This window comes from Haliotis cracherodii, unplaced genomic scaffold (genome assembly GCF_022045235.1).
Source record: "Haliotis cracherodii isolate W230 unplaced genomic scaffold, xgHalCrac1.p SCAF_1, whole genome shotgun sequence".
Lineage (NCBI taxonomy): Eukaryota > Metazoa > Mollusca > Gastropoda > Lepetellida > Haliotidae > Haliotis > Haliotis cracherodii.
Window position 1 is genome coordinate 45,866,908 of NW_027266264.1, and position 25,190 is coordinate 45,892,097.

General features: G+C 43.0%; 1 protein-coding gene across 3 annotated transcripts in view; it reads left to right on the top strand.

Annotated features, from left to right (window-relative positions):
• Positions 1-2,911: 2,911 nt before the first annotated feature.
• The window catches only part of LOC139478354 (protein madd-4-like), a 47,604-nt gene continuing 25,325 nt past the window's right edge, over positions 2,912-25,190 (top strand). For all 3 annotated transcript variants that reach the window (XM_071260800.1, XM_071260794.1, XM_071260807.1), the window contains exon 1: positions 2,912-3,550. In XM_071260800.1, the coding sequence (XP_071116901.1) occupies positions 3,515-3,550 (36 nt within the window). In that variant the 5' untranslated portion in view covers positions 2,912-3,514. The remainder of the gene's footprint in view (positions 3,551-25,190) is intronic.

The following is a 25,190-nucleotide window of genomic DNA, read 5'->3' on the forward strand; positions in this document are numbered from 1 at the left end:
AGTTCAGCATCACCGCCTGTCGTTCCCCAACGTTAACATACACATTTGCAACAAGATCAGCATCACCGCCTGTCGTTCCCCAACATACACATATGCAACAAGCTCAGCATCACCGCCTGTCGTTCCCCTACATACACAGATGCAATAAGCTTAGCATCACCGCCTGTCGTTCCTCAACATACACATATGCAACAAGATCAGCATCATCGGCTGTCGTTCCCCTACATACACATATACAACATGATCAGCATTACCGCCTGTCGTTCCCCAACATACACATATACAACAAGATCAGCATTACCGCCTGTCGTTCCCCAACATTAACATATGCAACAAGATCATCATTACCGCCTGTCGTTCTCCTATATACACATAAACAACAAGATTAGCATTACCGCCTGTCGTTCCCCAACATTAACATATGCAACAAGATCAGCATAACCGCCTGTCGATCCTCAACGTTAACATACACATATGCAACAAGATCAGTATCACCGCGTGTCGTTCCCCTACATACACATATGCAACAAGCTCAGCATCACGCCTGTCGTTCCCCTACATACACATATGCAACAAGATCAGCATTACAGCCTGTTGTTCCCCAACATACACATAGGCAACAAAATCTGTATCACCACCTGTCGTTCCCCAACATACACATATGCAACAATATCAGCATTACCTCGTGTCGTTCCCCAACATACACATATGCAACAAGATCAGGAATACCGCCTGTCGTTCCCCAACATACACATAGTCAACAAGATCAGTATCACCGCCTGTCGTTCCCCTACATAAACATATGCACCAACTCAGCATAACCGCCTGTCGTTCCCCGACATTCATGTACACATATGCAACAAGATCAGGAATACCGCCTGTCGTTCCCCTACATACGCATATGCATCAAGCTTAGCATAACCGCCTGTCGTTCCTCAACATACACATATACAACATGATCAGCATTACCGCCTGTCGTTCCCCAACATACACATATGCAACATGCTCAGCATTACCGCCTGTCGTTCCCCAACATACACACAGTCAACAAGATCAGCAACACCGCCTGTCGTTCCCCTTCATACACATATACAACAAGATCAGCATTACCGCCTGTCGTTCCCCTATATACACATATACAACAAGATTAGCATTACCGCCTGTCGTTCCCCAACATTAACATATGCAACAAGATCAGCATCACCGCCTGTCGATCCTCAACGTTAACATACACATATGCAACAAGATCAGTATCACCGCGTGTCGTTCCCCGACATACACATATGCAACAAGATCAGCATTACAGCCTGTTGTTCCCCAACATACACATAGGCAACAAGATCTGTATCACCGCCTGTCGTTCCCCTACATACACATATTCACCAACTCAGCATAACCGCCTGTCGTTCCCCAACATACACATATGCAACAATATAAGCATTACCGCCTGTCGTTCCCCAACATACACATATGCAACATGATCAGGAATACCGCCTGTCGTTCCCCAACATACACATATGCAATAAGCTTAGCATCACCGCCTGTCGTTCCCCAACATACACATAGTCAACAAGATCAGCATTACCGCCTGTCGTTCCCCAACATACACATATGCAACAAGATCAGCATTACTACGTGTCGTTCCCCAACATACACATATGCAACATGCTCAGCATTACCACCCGTCGTTCCCCTACATACACATATGCAACAAGATCAGCAACACCGCCTGTCGTTCCCCTATATACACATATACAACAAGATCAGCATTACCGCCTGTCGTTCCCCAACATTAACATATGTAACAAGATTAGCATTACCGCCTGTCGTTCCCCAGCATACACATATGCAACATGCTCAGCATCGCGGTTTGTCCCCAACAATGAAACACCACCCATGGCAATAGCCCTCATTTAAATATAACTCCATGAACGTTTGTATTTCTGTTAAAATTTGAAGTGCAAGTGGTAAACATCTGCTTTTTATGACCGCAATCCTTATGGAATCTTCACGTGCTCGTATTCACAGCCGTGCCTGAATTCTGGGCGTTTGAGATGTAATAGCATAGCTCGTTATCGCGCTTCACTCAACAGTCTTCCGATAAAACAAAAGCCCAACCTCGTCGTGTGTAAGATACGCTTGAACAAAACTGTAGAAGGGATTGCCAATCATAGATTAAACCACCATACGATATATTTATCCCTCGCTTGAATCAATTTCTAATTGTTCAGTTTTATTCCTTCCTTATAAAGTCCTTGTTTTCGTAAATGAACTTAGTCCATTGTAATAAGCTGTTTATATGTATACCAGAATCAGTCCATAAATCAATTGCAAATATTCATCCTTACAAATGTATCATTAATGCTATCCTCTTTACCCGTTGAATGATATTCATCATAATATACTTAGTTCTAAAACAACTTGTCTTAGGTCTCAGGAAGTTTTTTGCCATCTTCACAAAAAAGTAAAGTCAGTCCACATAAGTGTATATAACATGTCGATAGCCACTTATGATTCTTCAGAATATATCAGATTATGGGCAGGACATGTGTCCAATAGGTCTACACGTACAGAGGAGGAACATAGCATGTTGGAGGAATTAGAGCTCCGACACATATGACGGCTTATATTTAATACATATGTGGTCTAATAGTCACCGTTTAGGACATTCGTGTTGAAAACTTCACGTGGCTTGTAGGTTTGTCGTATCAATGTATTACAAAAAGGAGAAATGTAATTCTTCATGCATTCTTCGGGAGATACTAGATAGTTCAACTATGTCAGTAAGCCTAATATATCTGTTTCAATAACAGAAAGGACGTATGTACGGTTTTCACTGATGGCCTAAACTTCCCTTGCCGCTGCCTAACACTGTGGGTCACCGCGAGGAGATGGGCTCGGCAGCCTCAGAAACACTACTTCATTGACTCTCCCGCTAGTGTAACGTACAACCTAACGGCTTATCGGCGAGTGACCGCGGAACAACTACTGCAGGAGAGTGCGGGTCGTGCGGTCGGGACACTGAACTGCTGGGACTGCCTACGGATTGGACAGCCGTTGTTTGTAGGGTGGTCCCTCCGACCATCTGGGACAGGTATGGGGGCAGGTAGCCCACGTTGAACCAGCCTGGGAGAGAAGGAGCGAAAGAAAGAGAGGTTGTAGAAGCGCCGAGGAAGGCAGGAGGGAGTGGGTGAAACAGTGAAGGTGCCCGTGTGTAGATACAAAACGGACAACTGGGACAACTCTTCCAACTTTGGCGTCAGTTGCCAGGAAGTGTGACTTGAATGAGTCAATCTCCCGCTGCTGTGTGGTACGGATAGGTAGATGCACTTGCTTCGGATTTGGATCCCTAAATAGAAGTCAGTGATAGTGCGTGCCGTTTGATACTTGTAGTAAATTTGACTGGACTTGAAGTTTAGGAGTACCGTTTGGGGCAGGAATCTGCTGGGATTTCAGCAAGAATCCTCATCGCTTCGGATGTCTGAAGTGACCAGCTGAGACAGCGGACGTCAACATGAAGATCCCTGTCGTCTGCTGTTTTCTCCTTCTGGTAGGTGTTGTGCTTCTCGACTCACATCATGACAATGTCATGCTGTAGTGTTATGTAGTCAGATCAAGACTTGAAGGTGCGTCCTACATGATGACCACCAAGTTGTCATGTTTGAATGATTTCATAATGGGACTCAATTGACGGACTCTGTCACAAAAAGATTAAGTCCATGTATCATGCATTATAGGGTGAGAACAACGTTTTCAATGGTTGTCCATATAAGCAGATGTCATGACTAAAAAAATTAATAAGTTTGTGTCATATATAAAGTTATATATGTATCTTTTTCCCGGTGGTTGTAGGGATATCATTGGTGTCTTGGTTGTGATTTAAGGTTGTCATGTGTTACACATGTGTTGTGTAGCTCCTCCTACGCTAGAAAGGCGATAGCATAAATAGTGTTAAAATGTGTCATGACAGTACCATGTTAAAGGGTTACTTAGTATCGTCCAAAGACAGACAACGTTGTACAGTAGAGGCTTGTAAGGTTGGAGAATACTTGTCATAGATAATGAAATAAATCGTACTCCATAGCTTCACTTAATCCTCACCATCAGAAACATTAACTGTTATATATATCATAAGTAACATTTCCAACATAACAAATTGATTCGATATCAATATATAATATATAAGCCACCTTGTCGCTTTTCGTCGATCCTATTTATCAGAGTATTTTCTGAACTAAAATAGGAGATTTAGCAGGCTGCAGCACCATTTTCAAAACGATCCTTGCAATCTGATTCATTGAAACTGAGAACCCTTAAAGTATATCAGATTCTTACGCAATCAAATTATTGCCCCAGTATATTGGCGACATGATGGATAAACCTACCGGTTTGTACTGACCTAACTAAAGCCGTTGGCAAGTTGTAGCGATGTGCCAGTTCAGGTTATAAAGTTCAGTCGACACTGGCTAAGTCAGCCCTTTGCGACTAAATAAAGCACCGGCACGGCGCAGCTCGCGGAGTCCGGTACAGACATGTGATATTATGATAATACACCAATAAGTTGTCGAGTGTACGGTATATTCCTCACTTCACCACATGGCTGCCGTTTGCAAGAAGGAGATACAACAGCGGATCAACCGGACAGATTCATGTAGGCTTTAGTACTAGGAGCCAGGCACAGGTTGTCAGTTTGTTCTTACAAACACAACCATCAGCATGACTAAATAGATATGGTAGATGTACACACGAAAGTGATGTTACAGTCTGTGTTGGGTAGGTACGTAAAGTTTTACCCAGGATATTCACAAAGTTAAATATATTCCTGTCGCCAGTCATGTTACAAAGCTAGCCAGGATCACATCTGATTGCATCGCCATGTGTCTCGATAGTTTCTATATTTTGGATTTGCATTAAACATGTAATTACATGCTCACATTGCAACAATTTTACTCACACTCGCTTACACACGGTTTGCTAGATCCAGACAATTAATCTTAGGACATCAATTTGTGACAATTTGAGTTTTTGTTAAATATTGCCATACAGGCACACCTGAGACGTTCTTCTATCCGATGTCTTTGTTGATACATCTTCACACTGTTCATCACTCAATCTCTGAAACATGTTATAGTATGTACTACTTTTGTCTGCAGTAACCTCAGTCTCAGCCTCAGCCTCAGCCTCAGGCTCGCCCCCGCCTCCCTCTTGACCTCCCCTCCCGATACCCACTAACCCACAGCTGTCATTAGTCTCCACCCGCCCTCAGGGGTTGGGGAGCTTTTTCCCTGCTTGTCATGAACAAATATTTAAGTTTGTGTCTGTCGCGGGGTAGTGCGGGCCACTAAATGTTCCGGCCGGGACTTTATCAGCAGTGGCGAAAGGTGAATGTACAGGTCAGGGATTTATCATTTCCAGCGAAAGATTGAGAACAAGAGGTTCCGGCCCCGCGCAATCAGAGTTGCGAGTTCACCATACTCAGACCGGCTAGGGGACCAGACCTGTCATTTACACAAGTGGGGTGTTGTAATTTACAGATCAGGACAGTAACGTCTATATTATGACATTTGTATTTATAGGACGATTTAGACCTGTAGTACTGACATGCCTTCGTAGCGACCTCTTTTCGGTTTAGAACAGGAACACATAATCATCGAAATCCCTTTTGTAATGCGAGAAATAGTTTACATTCGATTATTATAATAAAAAGAATTTCTATTGTTTTCATTAATGACTCTTTCATACAAAAATATCTATGGAATATTGGCCTTTCTTATTATATATACGATAGAGTATGGGGTACGATTCATGACTTCAGGAAACTATTTATCCAGTCCACATGGAAATCCGCTCACAAACAACACGACTGTCAACTTCGCTTTCAGAAAACCATGAATTCTTGCTTGATGAAGATATATGAATTGAAACATGTTTGCATGTCTTGGAAGGCCAAACGACCATTGTCTGTGATCAAACAAACAGATACAAATCCTTTCTGTATAAATACATCTACTGTTTAATATATGACCTTACTATTTACTTGGCGAGACCGACATCACGAAGGTATGGTCTCTCGCTAGTCTATGAGTAGTCTGTCATACAGACCCTGAAACAAATATATTCAATACAGCCCTGGCAAGCCAATATGACTACAGTTTTATGAAAATAAAGAAAGTCTCTTGTCTCCGTTTTATTATTGTATATTCAGATAATTTAACACCTGGCTTTGTTTCAATTCGTTAAATATGTTCATTTCAGAGACACGACGTTAGTCTGGTCCATGAGCAAACTTCTTTCAGGCCAATGAACAACCAGTATATGTGCTATAATGGCCAGTGTTTGTTCGCGACTTAGATTACAGCTTACTCAAGGTTCACCGCCAACATCCCCAAAGTACCTAGTACCCTAACCCACTTCAAACTCCATAAATGTCACACCACCCCTCTTCAAACTCCAAACATAAGTCAACACCACTTCAGTCCACGTGAATACAGCCAGTAATCTCTATACCCACCCAACTTCAAACTCCATACATAAGTCAACACCACCCCACTTCAAACTCCATACATAAGTCAACACCACCCCTCTTCAAACTCCATACATAAGTCAACACCACCTCAGTCCACGTGAATACAGCCAGTAATCTCTATACCCACCCAACTTCAAACTCCATACATAAGTCAACACCACCCCACTTCAAACTCCATACATAAGTCAACACCACCCCTCTTCAAACTCCATACATAAGTCAACACCACTTCAGTCCACGTGAATACAGCCAGTAATCTCTATACCCACACCAACTTCAAACTCCATACATAAGTCAACACCACCTCAGTCCACGTGAATACAGCCAGTAATCTCTATACCCACCCCACTTCAAACTCCATACATAAGTCAACACCACCCCAGTCCACGTGAATACAGCCAGTAATCTCTATACCCACCCCACTTCAAACTCCATACATAAGTCAACACCACCCCAGTCCACGTGAATACAGCCAGTAATCTCTATACCCACCCAACTTCAAACTCCATACATAAGTCAACACCACCCCTCTTCAAACTTCATACATAAGTCACCACCACCTCAGTCCACGTGAATACAGCCAGTAATCTCTATACCCACCCACTTCAAACTCCATACATAAGTCAACACCACCCCAGTCCACGTGAATACAGCCGCCAGAAATCTCTATACCCACCCAACTTCAAACTCCATACATAAGTCAACACCACTTCAGTCCACGTAAATACAGCCAGTAATCTCTATACCCACCCCACTTCAAACTCCATACATAAGTCAACACCACCTCAGTCCACGTGAATACAGCCAGTAATCTCTATACCCACCCCACTTCAAACTCCATACATACATGTAAGTCAACACCACCTCAGTCCACGTGAATACAGCCAGTAATCTCTATACCCACCCCACTTCAAACTCCATACATAAGTCAACACCACCCCACTTCAAACTCCATACATAAGTCAACACCACCTCAATCTCCGTACATACTTCAGGCTACGTCTCTTATGCAGGTGTTTCCGGGGAACGGTTATTATATTGTAACCAGGTTAGGTAAGAATATAAAGCGAACGTAGGTCTCGGACATAGTTCTTCACCATGTCCTTTACTACCCATATGTCTAACAGAGTCAGAAAAAAGTCAGAACCTGCATTATTGAATGGTTGGTTCAGTTATGATATTTATGAACGTGTTTTGCAACTTTAAGGGTCGTGTGATTTCTTTTAACAAATGTTAATGACAACATGGCAGGAATCATCTGTATTATTTTTAAGCACTCTCTGTGTAAAGTGCAAATCCATTCCGCTGCTTTCCTGAAAATGTTATCCGCCTTTGTGTCTTGGAATGCACAGGGTCAGCGTTGTAGCATGTGCCAAATTAATCGAGCCTTTTTAAATGTATTTTGCTCTGTCAGAATAAACTTCTAGTTATGTCTGACACGTCACCTTTCCCTACCTGAATATCATGGTGTATTTATCGGATTCCTTTCGTTCATGTCTTCATACCGTAGTCTCTACTGAAAACTAAAGGTTTCTTATTTCGGTTCCAGTGATATCTAGGGACTTGGTGAATAACAATTTGGGTTAACACCTTCGGAGAACTTCCTAACGTTTCATGTTCGTTGAGTATTTGTGATAGTCATTATCATGTTAAACATTGTACACCTGTTCTGTTTACATATCAACCGTTTTCATATAACGGTAATATAATAGTAACATAAACTCGGTTCAAATTATCCAATTTAAGCACATATGGGTAGTTAACCAATCAAATAAACTTTCATGTAGATGATACAATTGCTATGAGTTGAAATGGGTTCCCGCTAGAGCTTACTTAATGTTTGGAAACAGAAATAAGTCGGTGCCAGGTCAGGTGAATATGGTAGGTACTGAGGTGTTTAAAGGCACATTCGTGGATTATGTCCATGGCAGTGACTGATTTGTGAACTGGCGCCGTATCCCTGATGGAAACGCGCGGCTTTTCTCAGCTTCCCGCGTCTCTTTCTCTTCTGCTCCATTTCACTACGACCTCGAATATCCCGAATCACCCCGAATAGGATTTTTTTCATGATCGTAGATAAATCTCAATCATTCCTTGAAGTTCTTAAATGAATCTTACTTGATTCCCAAACATTCGTACAGTTCGCGGGAGTTCGTCGAATCGGGGTGTGTGTGTGTGTGTGTGTGTGTGTGTGTGGGGGGGGGGGGGGGGTGGTCATAAACGTTCAACTGGTGGGAGAGTTTTGTCTTCTTCGTGGATGTTATGTCAAATGCTTCCACCATTTTGATTGTTGTTAGGCATGAAGTGGTGAAGCCATGTTTCATCCATAGTCAAAAATCGTTGCAAGAAAGGGTCAGCTTCAAACAGAGCTCGATTATCATGAAGCGTGTTAGGTCTGGTTCGTTTCTTATCAGATTCAAGAAGCTTTGGAACCCAATGAAATGTCATTCGCCCGTCGGTCATCACAATAGCGTGCTTTCTCTTGATCATTATTGGTGTTGCTGACGTGACAGGCCTTACAGGACGGGGGTCGCTTCTATCAAGGATGTCACTGTTTTTGTCCGCTGCACACCTCTTTCCGGCGACATAGCAAAGGGGGCTTCTCCATGTATGTATGGATGGCTTTTGTTGTAAAGCCCTATTTCTGCAACTACTAGATCACTGCACGTTCCTCAAGTTTCTCAATTTCCCAAAGTTACTGACCCCTGCGAAAAAATGTGCTTTCTTTTCTATGTGAGGTTCAGAATTTGTCAGTTACTCCTCGTATATTATCACACAGTGTTCGCGTCATTGGGTGTCAAGCATTTGCTTGACCTCATACTTAGTTAGACGGATGCTCAGTCAATCTGAATAAAAGCAAGTCTCATTCTTTCAGTCAGTATGTACATTGCCTGAGTGAATCAGTCAGTATACACACTGCCTGATTATAGAAATTGTCTGTAACACATGTACATGACATCTGATTGGGTAAGATTCATATACGGTATCAAGTTAGTACGGTGAGATGAACAATTACGGTATAAGCCTTGACCTGGGAAAGCCAAGCAGCTGCAGTGAATATTTACGGTACTGGCATCTCTCTTTGTCTTTGACTTCCCAGCTGTCAGTCGACTTTTTCCTGTCTTGTGAATTTACATATTTCCGCCTCTTCAGTGAAATGGATATATTTTTATATGAATGTTTTGTGTGCTAAACTGTCACTCAGCGTGTATATAGCATGTGTATTTATCTGGTTTCCACGCCACCGTTCTTTGTTCCGGTGGAAAGCGCTCAATAATAAACACAATTGCTTCCTCTTTCAAGCAGTGTCCAGTTACAGGTGGTCGTTTACGTCGTTTGTGCGGCTAAAACTGTTGGGCGTCTTTGTCAAGATAAAGGTGCCAGACATTATGCAGTGGGTGCCAGTCTGAATGGCAGAAACTAAAAGTTTACAAAATAATGTTCTTTGAAATACGATCAAGTTTGTTGGCGACTAAACGCAGAGAATAAAGAACCTGTTTTTTTTGTGCAGAGTGTTAAAACCACACAGTTATGTTTGTTAGCGTAGACAGCTTGTTCTACAAAACACTGAGCTCAAAATATTGCAACAAGGATGAACACCAAGTATGCTTACATGGCGCGGAGACCGGCGCCGATGTTTATAATCAAAATATATTTAGGAGAGAGGGGTGATCTTATTCAGTAGAGAATTCAAGAAAATGTTACATAAATACTGTTGTATTTTGAAATGGAATACGGACAGGCAAAGTGCCTTTCTTGCATCGCGCCGCTAAAACCCGTTGATCCCACAATGCATACAATTTCCGCAGTTAGCGGATGTGACATCACGAGTCATCTTTGGACACCCACCTTTTGATTATTTAACTTGGACCACAGGAATTCGTAGCTGTACACACGTCGAAGGATACATGGGTAAATAAATTATATGTTTCTGAATTGCTACGAATTCCTGTTTTTGGACGGAATGGTGCAGCATGTAGGGCTACTTGCATTAAGGCCCATTATTATGTTTTACCAATACCCAAATTGTACTGGTAACTCTGCAATATGGGTCATAACGCTACCTCAACAAGGAGAAGGACTGTGAAGCTTTTCTTCTATCTTATCAACTCGATTCACACGACACATTTACAGTTCATACGAAAAACCTATTTACACCAAGCCTGTTTCGTATCTTGTTTAACGTGAAAGTTTCGATTTTCATTGTCTTTTTGGATTTTCATAAGCTGAAGCGCCAACTTTGCGAGCAGAATATGTTGTTTATCCGGGTAGGCTTGTTGTCGTAGAGACACTTGATACAAGTCGCCACTCTATGCGTTCAGCGTTATCAGCTATTATTCCGACATCACGGCGTTTCACGCTAACATCACGATTGAGACGTCGGGTGTAAGTGGCACTCCTCGAGACATCAAGTACTTCTGATAAAATACAAGTCTCCACAATAGACAGTTTTCATCTTCATTATACAATGCCCCTGTTCACTAGATGGTTCAAGTGTCTCTTTAGATAGAGACTTTGTCAGGGGAGATAGTCTGTCTCCAGCGGAGATAAACAGTAGCTCTGTACCGGTCAAATACTATCCCGGCCCAGTCGTTAGCACGGAGAGAGTCTCAATTTACGTTAATTAGGTGTGCTATCGTTGGCTGTAGTCACCTTAATAATGCCTACCGTTGTCACTTTACGCCATTTTGGGTGTCGGCACGTGACCTCTACGCAGTATCGCCCTCTAGTGTCAAACTCCCGTGGTTGATTGACATTAGAAGCACGTGCCTCTAACCGGATCCAGCTCTATGCGAGGCAGAACCGTGAAGTCTTGGATCAGGTTAATTCCCTATGAAGTATTGACAATGAAGTAAGGGGCTGAGGTTAGTGGAAACCTTTGAAGTTTCAAGTGGGTCAGGATAATGTCACCTCACGATATAAATAAGCCTGAACAAACACTGGGACTAGGCATGTATACTCTCAACTGGCAGTGCCTTTCACACTGTACCAAGTGTAAGTCGTATTTGGGACACATAGATCACCCTAGTGTACCACACAAATTGTCCCCGATCTGAACAACTCACTTTACCTTCACAAGCCCAGATTCGTGTCAAACGGTTTCGGAAAGTGTGAAAACGTCATACAATCTTCATCTCATCAGTCCAGACAATACGAGGCAGAACCTATCTCATTGTCGTTTAAGACGTTGATACTGACCCTGACCTTCAAGGTATAGAAGACCGCGTGTCAGATACTGACAAGTAGAACAAGAACCATCATGGTCCCGTAGCCTCAACACCTGACGACTGCCATGCACGTACTACAATGTCCTCACATCCGTCACCTGGACACTGTACACCATCATTATCATCATCAATCAGGAGACCATAGTGCAGGACACTAACCTGTTGTACCGATCTCTTTTGTCCCCATTCATTGCTTAAAATATGCCTGCAGATTCAGGTATAGGCGCTGTCGCACAATAGTCAAATCTTGATGAAATAGAGGACCATGATGTGGACAGTAACGACAATATACCGATGTGTACCTTCCTACACAGATATCGCTGTATATTATTTGCTTAGAACAGGACGTCTCCATCGGCAATACATGACATTATATTTATTCTGGAGCTCACACTATCTGCGCCCTGAAAGCTCCCTGTATGTAGCTATGGTTAACAACTATGCCACACTGGCATGGTCAAACATACCCCTTCAGTTAAACTTCTAATTTGTCAAAATGTTAGCTTGTAATGGCTTTACGGCCGTCATTTATCACCTTTGTGAGTGTTGAAGTAATCTGGTGGATCTACTGCGCACACGAGCAAATATGATACCCTTCTTTGAGCATTTTCAAGCTACCGTTCTTCGCACGGGAACATTGTTTTGTTGTTGAGAATCCACGAATTTCTGGAATTACTCACCCTTTTGAGGAATGATGTTGGGAGTGTTTGTGTTCAGCGTTGAAATGGTAGAAAGGTCTTGATTAATGTCGTAATTTATTTCATCTGAACAATATCACAGTCCTTCTTTGTTGGCAGCTAATACCAGCAAAGTATTTCACTAAAATCTCTTATCATTTTAACTCTGATCTTGTCCCCACGCCGTCATGAGCACCGGGAGGATACGTTATCTGTGTCTGGTTATAGCGTGCATTTACCTGTCCTTTGAATCTGATCATCGGCCGTGCGGCAAAGGAACTCCGTTGGCTTCAACAATATCACAATCGCATGCTGACTGATGTCTGCCGACATGCGCAGAATGAAATTTAGAACGAATATAACATAGATATCGGAGTTGGCGACGAGTCTGAGATTCCACAGGTCATCACGTTAAACACATAATGTAAATACGCTATCACATCTTTGGATCAGATCTCCAGATACGGATAAGGGTGCATTTCAGGCTCAGGAACTGAGCTTGAGAGGATCCCCAGCCTGTGGTACGCCAGGAACTTCGGTTCGGCTTCACAGTACCACAGACACAGACCACCAGCACAGAAGCACATCAGAAGTTGTTCAAAATCGTCATACAGGTGTTCCCATGGTTACAGGTATAGAAAAAGGCGCACAATCATGTGAAATGACAAGCTGACAATTTATGGTGTGTTACGGACATATTGTTCTGATAAGAGGCTCAATACTTTATTGCTTTGTCCTACGTTTCGTGAGAATTAACGTGACGAGACGACGCCGATATTTTCTTATCTGTATAAAGTCGAGGCATTATAAAATGCCGCCAGTTACAAATCACATCCACGAGACAAGCTGTACTTGTTTATCTGATATTGTCAACAAAGCACAGCTTTTATTGTATGCACCCGAGCCAAGCTCACCCAAAGTCCCATTGTCAGGTTTCTGGGGAGGTCAATTTTAGTCAATGAAATTGGGCGGCAAAAGAAAGTATAGCTCGAGTTCCATGATCGATTAAAACATAACGAGAAGAGGTTTTGTTGTGAATTATAAGATAATCTAGGGAGGGGTAACAAATGATTGATAAACCACAGTTTGAATAAGTTGTGCAATCACAGGTAATGTAAGCTCAAGGTAAACAATGGTGGGGTAAGAACTTTCATTTTCAAAAGTTGTCTTCAAATGTCACCAAAAAATTGTCAGACACACTACAAGTTCCTTGTCGGCACAGTTGCCTTCAATAGCGTGTATGACGTCCAGCTGCCTCAATGCATACGCCGCCTCATCGATGACGTCAGTCTTCTGATGACGTGGAATGGAATCCGTTGCCACTCGTTTCTCAGGGACTGCTGCATTTCTTGTCTGTTGACGGGAGGCTGATGGTGTGCTCTAATCTGTGTGTAAAGATGATCCCACACATTTTCAATAGGATTCATATCGGGTGAGTGGGCAGGCCAGGGCAAAACGTCAACGTTCTGCTGGTTTAGAAAGTTCCGAGTCAGTCTTGCAGTGTGGGGTCTGGCATTGTCGTGTTGAAACAATGTCCCCTGCTGTTGGTTTTGTAAGAACGGAAGCACAACACTTGGCCTCTGTACTGCACAGCGTTCAGATTTCCCTGTATAATCACCAAATCAGTCTCCTGATCTCCACAAATACCGCCCCACACCATGACACCTCCTCCGCCGAGGGCGGTCGGGTAGCCTAGTGGTTAAAGCGTTTGCTCGTCACGCCGAAGACCCGGGTTCGATTCCCGACATGGGTACAATGTGTGAAGCCCATTCCTGGTGTCCCCCGCCGTGATATTGCTGGAATATTGCTAAAAACGGCGTAAAACCTCACTCACTCACTCCTCCACCGAATGGATGGACCTCTCGAATACACGCCGGAACCAAACGTTCCCCTCTGCGTCGATAAACTCGTTCTCTGTCGTCATTTCGAAACAAGTTAAACCCACTTTCATCAGTAAACAGCACTCGACGCCAATTTCTCACTTGCCAGCGTCGAACCTGCCTCGCCCATCGCAGTCTCAGGCAGTGAGTTTAGCAGTCAGTACCATTCCTCGGGAAGGACGATACGCTCGGATTCCAGCAGCACGAAGTCGTCGTAGTACTGTACGTTGGCTAATTGGATGTCCCAACGCTGCTGCTGCCGTCGCCGTTATGAATCTGTTTCGCAGGTGAATGAGCCGTATCTGACCGCATTCCAGTGGTGTTGTCACTCGGGGTCGTCCGGTTCTAGGCCTGCCCTGTGTCCCCCCTGTCTGCCTGTACCGCTGAATCAGCCTGGCTACTGTCAATGGTGTACAACCAAACCGTCTGGCAATTTGGACCTGTGTTGCCCCCATTTCGACAATACCGATGGCTCTTTCTCTCTCTGCTCCTGTGACAGTCGTGGCATTTCTTTTGTGTGCTTTTATCACGTGTGGTTATACCCTGCAGACGAACGCATTTATACAGCTAACATGCACGTGCAGTTTATGCCATAGGCGGGAAACCTGTTTCACCATTTTTTGGTCACCGCACGAGCGCCGTCAAAGGTGGCGCGTTCGGGTGAAGTGTTTTTTTGTATCTGTTCCTGGGCAGTCATATTCACAATACCCACTCAACTAGTTATCGCTGTTTTTAGGAAAATCAAAAATTGCCAACCTATACTTTCTTTTGCCGCTTAGTTTACATTTTATTTATGTTTCCGGTTATGTACTTGTTGTAACAGTTGCATAGCAACAAAAGGGTCATGTGTCACGGCTGTACTATCGCCACCATGGTTATTGTGTTCAGTGAGGTCCGCGTGTCCCACATGCGCCTATCACCTGTCAAAGTCGACAGTCAGTATGTTCCGCTTTTTTCGGTGTGGAAATTATATATTGCGCAATAGGATTGGTTTCCATCGGAACTATAATCAATATGTGTTCTACAGGTGTGTTTTTACCTCTTATCTTTTGATTTGTTGAATTTTGATAGATACGGTGTTAATGCTATATGGCCTTATAAACGTATCTATCAAATTTCTGGCTCTGTACGTTCCTATCAATTATTTCGCGACGTTGCATATTGAAGTAATGTTCTTAATGCGATGGATCGAATACAGATTGTTTGTTCTCAGGCCTGCGTAGAAATATGCACTCGTCATTGACATACATCCCGTTTTAATTTTGACTATCATGTGGTATGAAACCAGGAACAATAGGCCTGTTGTCCAGTTCCCGTACATGACCACATATACCACAGTTGTACGTTGTCCGCGCGTTGACCACACCAGGGTCATTTGGGGTCAAACGACTCTAATCTCTCAGGCAAATAGCCGTAATGGTATCCGTGATTGGGTTCCCCCGTGAGCGTTTCGCAATGCCCCTCATCATCCCCTCAGCAAGCTGAACGCTTTTGTCGTTTACCGACAAATCTTTCATATCTAGAAGAGAGAATTATGTCCGGCCAAGGTAAATATCCCCAGATTGGCCTATATGTATAAAACGTGACATTCTGGAATTTGGCCTACTTCGTGTAATGAGAAGTAGGTCTGTGTATATTAGAGCTTGTCATACACGTGCTATTGGAACCATTAATCAAATATAAAAGCTGGCATTGCATGGAATGGCGTTATGCCATTAGCTTATAATGGACATCACGACCAGTAGGCTAGATATAATTCCAATTGTCACCAGGTCATATTGGTGTATTACCTTAATCTGTATGCTAGTTGACCCCTTTCTGTGGTTATCAAAATGTGAAACCCCAACAAGTCGTTCTGCAAGTGAACAGGCAATAACATAAATCTCCACCTATACAATCTAAAGTGGCGCTCTATGTTTCTCCCATTGATACAGTGACATGTAGTGTATTGTTTCTCTACTTTACCTCAGCCGTGCCAGAATCCTCTGGTTGTAACTTCGAATCTCAGATTCTCTCAATCCTTTGTATATCAGTTTAATGTCCTTGCTGGTGTATTTCACCTCAATGGTAAAATGTTTTCGACCCGCGTCACTTCGGGCTTCACTGTAATGAGACTGAAATGCTGATCAGAGAGGCATTCAACTCACTCACTCATTCATTAGGATTCAGTGTTGTGTACCACGAACTGGTTGGTGTGGGTGTCGCCTCTTCTCATTCCAAATCGATATTCTACCTCGAGCATGACATGACCACTTGACTTACCACTTTACCTGGCATGTCTAAGTGACTGTCATAAATCCTGGCTTTACTATCTAGTGTGTTTATTTGTACAGGTAAGCCTTGTGTCTGAGGGTGTGAGTGAACCTTATTGACCAGAGCAGAGCTTACCGAAGGTAATTGGCCGGAGTTTAAAACTCAGCCGCGGGTTGCAGTAGAAGTCCGTTTTATCTATGCATTTAGCGTTGTTAAGTGGGAATATACCGATGCATGTCCTTTCCTAAAAATAGTTTGTCTCATGCTGAAATAGAACTGATTGTCCTGGCTTTTCTTAGACTGGTTTTGGACAAGCATCGTTACTGTCTTGGACATACTACCATGACATGACAAAGTGCATCGTTACTGTATTGGACATACTACTATGACATGACAGCATGCATCGTTACTATATTCCACATACTACTATGACATGACAGCGTGCATCGTTACTGTACTGGACATACTACCATGACATAACAACGTGCATCGTTATTGTATTGGACATGCTACCATGACATAACAACGTGCACCGTGGCTGTATTGGACATGCTTCCATGACATAACAACGTGCATCGTTACTGTATTGGACATGCTGCTATGACATAACAACGAGCACCGTTACTGTACTGGACATACTACCATGACATAACAACGAGCACCGTGGCTTTTTTGAACATATTACCATGACATATCAACGAACACCGTGGCTGTATTGGACATATTACCATGACATAACAACGTGCACCGTGGCTGTATTGAACATATTACCATGACATAACAACGAGCATCGTTGATGTATTGGACCTACTAACATGATATAACAACGTGCATCGTTGCTGTATTGGACATATTACCATGACATAACAACTTGCACCGTGGCTGTATTGGACATATTACCATGACATAACAACGTGCATCGTTGCTGTATTGGACATATTACCATGACATAACAACGAGCACCGTTGCTGTATTAGACATATTACTATGACATAACAACGTGCACCATTGCTGTATTAGACATAGTACTATGATACAACAACATGCACCGTTGCTGTATTAGACATATTACTATGACACATCAACGTGCACCGTTGCTGTATTAGACATATTACTATGACACATCAACGTGCACTGTTGCTGTATTAGACATATTACTATGACATAACAACGTGCACAGTTGCTGTATTAGACATATTACTATGACACATCAACGTGCACCGTTGCTGTATTAGACATATTACTATGACACATCAACATGCACCGTTGCTGTATTAGACATATTACTATGACACATCAACGTGCACCGTTGCTGTATTAGACATATTACTATGACACATCAACGTGCACCATTGCTGTATTAGACATATTACTATGATACAACAACGTGCACCGTTGCTGTATTAGACATAGTACTATAACACATCAACGTGCACCATTGCTGTATTAGACATATTACTATGACACATCAACATGCACCGTTGCTGTATTAGACATATTACTATGACACATCAACGTGCACTGTTGCTGTATTAGACATATTACTATGACATAACAACGTGCACAGTTGCTGTATTAGACATATTACTATGACACATCAACGTGCACCGTTGCTGCATTAGACATATTACTATGACACATCAACGTGCACCGTTGACGTTATTAGACATATTACTATGACATAACAACGTGCACCGTTGCTGTATTAGACATAGTACTATGACACAACAACGTGCATCGTTGCTGTATTAGACATATTACTATGACATAACAACGTGCATCGTTGCTGTATTAGACAAATTACTATGACACAACAACGTGCACCGTTGCTGTATTAGACATATTACTATGATACAACAACATGCACCGTTGCTGTATCAGACATATTACTATGACACATCAACGTGCACTGTTGCTGTATTAGACATATTACTATGACATAAAAACGTGCACCGTTGCTGTATTAGACATATTACTATGATACAACAACATGCACCGTTGCTGTATTAGACATATTACTATGATACAACAACATGCACCGTTGCTGTATTAGACATATTACTATGACATAACAACGTGACCCGTGGCTGTGTTGGATATTCTACCATAACTAGTTCGAAAGATGGCGGAAAAAAAATGATTAAAGAAAACAACCCTTAATCCGAATAATATTCAACAGTGAGAAACGGTTGATACCGATCAGACTTTACCACGTTTGCCCTCAGCTGTAGGACTTTAATGGCTTCATCGATACGTGCACGTTATGACGGGAGATTCACTCTGAAGGAGACGCTTGTTTCGCCCAGTGCCAAAATACAATCCCTGAGACGTGAGGGTATGTTTACACAGTCCATGAAACGAGATCTAGTCTGTTGACGGTCCCCGCCACAAGGAGGGTCGTGGCCCTTTGCTCGTCTGAGTCAAGTGCCCTGTGGTTACAGCTTTTTAAAGTATTTCATCTCGGCGACCAAATATCCGACTTGATGTGACTCTAAGTCGGGGAGGATTTGACACAAGAATGACACTTGTTACCGCGATGTGCCCAGACACTGCTAAACATGAGGTCTTTGTTTCCCGTTTGAAAGGGTACATATCTTTTTCCATGAGATCTCTCTTATCCACGGCACGGCACGGCACGTCGCACCAGCCAGAGTGCACCTGGCTCCCCGCCATATCTCCACATGCAGAGATGCTTTTTATCGTCTTCTTCTTCAACTTAAGATGATGAAAATATCTTCTTATAACATTCTATCTTTGAGCTGTAAGCGTTTCAATATGTATTAGGAAGGTGTTATGCAGTTATACCGGAGACTTGGTTCGCTGAGACTCGACACGCTGGAGATCTTAGTTCGAGACTATATTTGTCGTTATTATGGATATACATATAGTTGTTATGTATGTAAACTAATGCATGTAAAATGCCAAACCACGTTGTTTACTTAATGTATATGCTTGCTGATTACATATTTTTGAAGACCACTTTTAAACGAAATATTACGTCACTAATTTTGTGTAAAATAGATTGCTGTAAGTATACATACTTGCTACCACATACCCCTTCTCGCCCCGTACGTACATCTTCACCCACACAAGACAGTGAATTCATCAAACAAATCATTCATGTCAGAAAAATTCCATCTCAAAGAATTTGCAGAAAAAAATTATCTACGTCCTGTTTCATTTACACAGCTGTCAGTATCGCCTAGTCTCATTGCTCTCCTCACTAGAATCTCGGACAAACGTGGAACTAGTGAGCACCATCGGATTATGTCCACAATGGTTCACCATACTCTGGGCGTCATGTCCATACATGTTTCTGGTAGGATAACACGGGAACGAGTAGGGATTATTATTTCCGTGCGTTTCTGTTATTTCGACATTATTTGCCTAGCCTCAGAGTACAGGCTCAACAATATTGAGTTTAAATTACTATCAGAATTTAGCAAAACGGTAACACACATAAGGTTGGAACTCGACGTGGTTGCTTCAAAGCGAGTCAATGTTCAGCTATAATGAGTTATTACTGTCAAGAATATGTCCATGGGTATAGGCACATACACAAGGCAGGAAATGATCAATTATTATAAACAGTTTATTGAATATGTGACTGGAGCTCTATCTCTCAATAAAGGTTCGGATGCATTGTGATGTGGCGATGTTGGTTGCAGGCCAAAGTTCAACTCAGATAATTTGCCCATTGATCAGAACGTTTAAGATCTCCGGTAGATTCTTTAAATTAGTCAGAAAAGACATGCAAGGTGCCATAAGAGTAAAACGAGTAAACTCACGTATATGGTCCAAAGATGACACTCAGGTTACAAATCATTGCTACACATGTGTGCACAGTGTTCACTCGTGCCACATAGACATACAGGCAAGTGAGCCACATTCTCAACACCATATTCTACTGGAATGTTCAATATTCGTATTTGTGTATGTAGTGAAATAGTCTGGTTGGTAGTCCTGCACCCGGAGTGTGGAATATATTTATTTTATGAAAAAAATCACAATCGAGAAACGTATACAAAACCAAGTCCATCCACCTCGAGCTAGCTCTATTCCACATGAATAACAGCATCAGGAAAATTACTTTTTTTAATTTTTAGAATCAAGAAGGGTATTGTGTAATAAAAGATTTCATAGACTAAATGTCAGTCTATCTGGTTGGTTTTAATCCCTGTTCCAATCTGCTGCAAGAATAAAGAATAAAGTTTGTCTATACACTATTAGGCTCACCCATGATGGCAGCCACGTCAAGTCAGTCATATATCATGTGTCTGTGAAACTGGGATGTAAATGTTCCTGGAGAGGATTTTGTGTTCTCAGCATCTTCCCGAGGCTGTATCAAATCCTAGTTTCTAATACTTTGATAAATAGACTAGTGAACACATCTTCCCGAGGCAAGCGCATCCACTAGCCTTTATCAAAGCCTAGTTTCTAATGCTTTGAAAAATAGACTAGTGGACACATCTTCCCGAGGCAAGCGCGTCCACTAGCCTGTATCAAAGCCTAGTTTCTAATACTTTCATAAATAGACCAGTGGACGCTCGTGCCTCGGGAAGCGTGTTCTCAGACACGTGTTCAGTAGGTTTCCTACATAGTTACAATGCATGCTGTATAGAGGATGTGATTACCTACCATGGGCGATACCTACCCTCGCCAGAGACCAACTCGCCATGACCCCCCTACCCTAACCTTGGTGCACTGCCCCATCTGCCACTGGGTCGTGGTCGCTCATGATGTTATATACCGCGGGTCCAGTAGGTCCAGGACGGATGAGGGACGCTGTTATTTACGTTGTGTCGCTGCGTTGATTGACGACGGCTGAAACAAATAATGATGCGCTTGCTGATGACAGACAGGTCATCACAAGCCCCTGTCCATCCGTTGTAGCTTACCATGGTTCTGCTCGACGACCTGTGCTGGAGAATCTGAGACTCCATTCAGTTACCAGTTCTGAAAACAACATGTGTTAGCATGTAGCATGTGTTATAGACACAGACCAAGCCCCCCACCCCCCCCCCCCCCCCCCCACCCCCTCCCCATGATTTACAAAAATAACTATTTTATCTATGTTTTGATAAACGTATTTGTTATATTTGTTCTTAAGTATTTTTAAATACATTTCTGAACTATGCGACGATGTAAAACGTATGTTTTCATTCTAAATGTTGCCTCAGCCCTAGCCTGAATTTAAGCATTGGCACGGGCTTCATTTGTTTTATATATATATATAATTATATTTCAGGGACTCAATATTGTTCTAATGTTTAGGCAACTAAAAGCTTTAAAGTTGTAGGACACGGAATGTGCTTACATCTTTTTTACAAACATGTACATCAGTGAAACTAATCAAGGGAAGGGTGTTAATTGAACAAGGAGTCAAATGCTAAAAGTAGGTCACTGCTCAACGCCTCGATTCGCTAATCTCTTATATTCAGAACTAAAACATCAGAAAAATTAATGTTTAGTATTAGAATGTTTTGGGAATTGTTCTTTCACAATGTCACCGGTAAATATACCAACGGGAGTATATAACAACAGTTTAGAATTGCTGTTTCCTGGAAGGGAGGCAACTCGTGGAATGCCGCTGTTGGGCCTCAGTGTCAACTTCTCTGTTTCATCGAGTCAGTTCCTAGCCACAGATATTAGCCGTCTGATTGCCTGTTTTCTCTTAAGGGACTTCCCAGAACTCGTCGCCATAGCAAGGTCATAAAAAGACACAAGTAAAGCTAACATGAAGCTGTAATACTAGATGGTGATCTGTTTTACACTTCTCATCTAGCTAATCAATACATCCATCTGTATACAGCCATTCCGTCAGATGCTCCATTTGAGTGCCTGATGAAATATTTATGAACATGACGTAAATGCAAAGTTGCTAACTCCCCAAGCCTCGCATCACCAAATAAAAGGGCTAACTTGGGGTGCCGTGTGCACCATTCATTTCAATCGATTTCTACATTACAAAAAGCACATTTCATTAAGTAACACAACTGTCATCATACAGTGATATATTCTAAAACATTATAAATTGTATTGTTCCCATACACTTTGAACTGAATACTGAATCAATTTGTTCTTAATATGTTTGAAATCAAAATTGGGTGTTTTTGCTTAGTCAGGTAATACCGGTCCGTTTCTCGAGCACAATTCCTGAACACTTTAGACTAAACAAGTACATCTTGTATTCAGTTTGGGATTCAAACACATTACTAAACGCAGTAACAAGTAAACATGTATAAACACATTTTTGCAGTGTAAAGCGAACTTGTGGAACAAGACGAGGTAAAATTGATACAAACGATGCATTGCTCAAGGAAGCATGGTTTTGAGGCCACATGCCAGATGATGAATCGTCCAAACTCATCATGATCCACAGGAACCCACAACATTTGAAGTTATCTGGCAGTTTCTAAGTAATTATCCTTTCTTTTAAAATCTGTACACCTTTCACATTCACTTCCAGCAAACCCCCCAGACTAAGCCCGGCCAACCCCCAGCAAACCCCAAACGAATCCCCCAGCAAACCCCCAGCAAACCTCCAGCAAACCTCCAGCAACCCCCAGCAACCCCCAGAAAATCTACAGCAAACCCCCAGCAACCCCCCAGCAAACCTCCAGCAAACCCCCAGCAAACCTCCAGCAACCCCCAGAAAACATCCAGCAACCCCCCCCCCCCCCCCCCCCCAGCAAACCTCCAGCAAACCTCCAGCAACCCCCCAGCAAACCTCCAGCAACCCCCCCAGCAAACTTCCGGAAACCCCCAGCAACCCCCCAGCAAACCTCCAGCAACCCCCCAGCAACACCACCCCACCAATCCGGTTCGTAAAGTGCCATGCAGATTTCGGTCGACTGCAGGATTTGCAAAGCATGTGCACCGCTAACTCGTTGTCAACAGATATTTTCTAAATCTTTTCATGTTTTTAATCAAGGTGGTCACGAGATTTGATGCACTTCGCGATGTAAGACTCGTTTTATCACAATATAGATCTTGATTATCGATCCGATCGTCTTGACTGGGCGCCACCGTTTTGTTTGAAGCAAATGCAAGTGATACGAGAGGTTGAATCTGATTGGTCAATTGGAGAGGCATAGAAAGGACATAACTCGTAATAGCCACTGGTGGCGCTACGATCGAGCCCAGGAATTCCAGCCTAGTTCGGCAAGGGTGGAAACTGGACTTTTAAAGTCAGTTAACTCTCTTGCCTCGGGAAGATGACCTCCAGCAACCCCCCAGCAAACCTCCAGCAACCCCCCAGCAAACCTCCAGCAACCCCCCAGCAAACCTCCAGCAAGCCCCCAGCAAACCCCCAACAAGCCCCCAGCAAACCTCCAGCAAATCCCCAGCAAACCTCCAGCAAACCCCCACCAAGCCCCCAGCAAACCTCCACCAAGCCCCAAGCAAACCTCCACCAAGCCCCCAGCAAACCTCCAACCAGCACCCGCCACACCGCCACCAAGCCACCACCAAGCCACCACCAAGCCACCAAACGAGACGTGATATAGTGGCGTCAGGAGGGTGAGATACATGTATTTGTATGTCCACCGCAGGGGGCACAATAAATGATTGATAGTGACACAAAGACGTATTTAGCAATTCTTTATTTTGTCTTGATATTGGCATGTGTGTTGGAGCTATCACCAGTGTGTTGTCTCCACTGATTTCCTATCCCTTTTGGGATTCTGGTGAAGAAGAGATTCCCATGCAGCGTCTCTTGCTTGTTGTGAGAGCCGACTACTGGGGACCCGGCCGACAGAGTGGTACCTGCCTAGCGTGTGCTCCGATTTTTGCTTACTGGTTCGCCTGCGCCATGATATAGCATGAATATTACTTACTGCGGCTTCAAACTACATAGTTACCCCATCTCCTACCGTACATATTCAGTGTCGCAGTTGTCTGTGGACAGGGCGGGTTTGGCCCAGAGGTCAGTTACAACTGGCACCAGCGGAAGACGTCATGTTTTACTCATCAGTCGAGTAGGATGGAGACAGATGTTAGGTTCTTCTCCCCTGTATCGTATACTTTGTGTTTATGTGGATTCCGCTACCCCACACGTGCAGCCAACCAGCTGTTTCCCTATTTGGCAGAGTCAGGGTCACCAGGGAGTAAATAGAATAACAAATCTCAGGAGTAATGTGTCATGCTCTCGCTTGTGAGGTCACACACAAGTACTTGACCTCTGATATCCAATTATGTCAAATTTGAGAGTATAAAACTCCCCCAAACTGCCCCCAATTACTGATGGAGTATAACTGTGACTGTCACGATGTTGTGACAACGTGCTGGGACCCAGACATCACGGTTGCGACTGCTCATTAGCTTCATTGCGTGAGGAATTACCAGTTCAGTAGAGTCGGTCCTAGGTCAGGATCTTCCCAAGAGAAAGAAGCAGACGACAGTTACGTCCGATCAGTGTGGCGTATTGTTTGCACTTTGAACACGATCTGCTTACATTTGATACTGCACATGATGTAGACACCGCCTTGTAGCTTGACAGTAAGTCCGTCATCCATGACATCAGTTTCATCAACTACGATTTACCAGACGATGAGGTTTGACAAATATGCTGACTGAAGGTCCCTGAAACACCTGTCCTTGATGACGGAGAGTAGCTTCAGATATC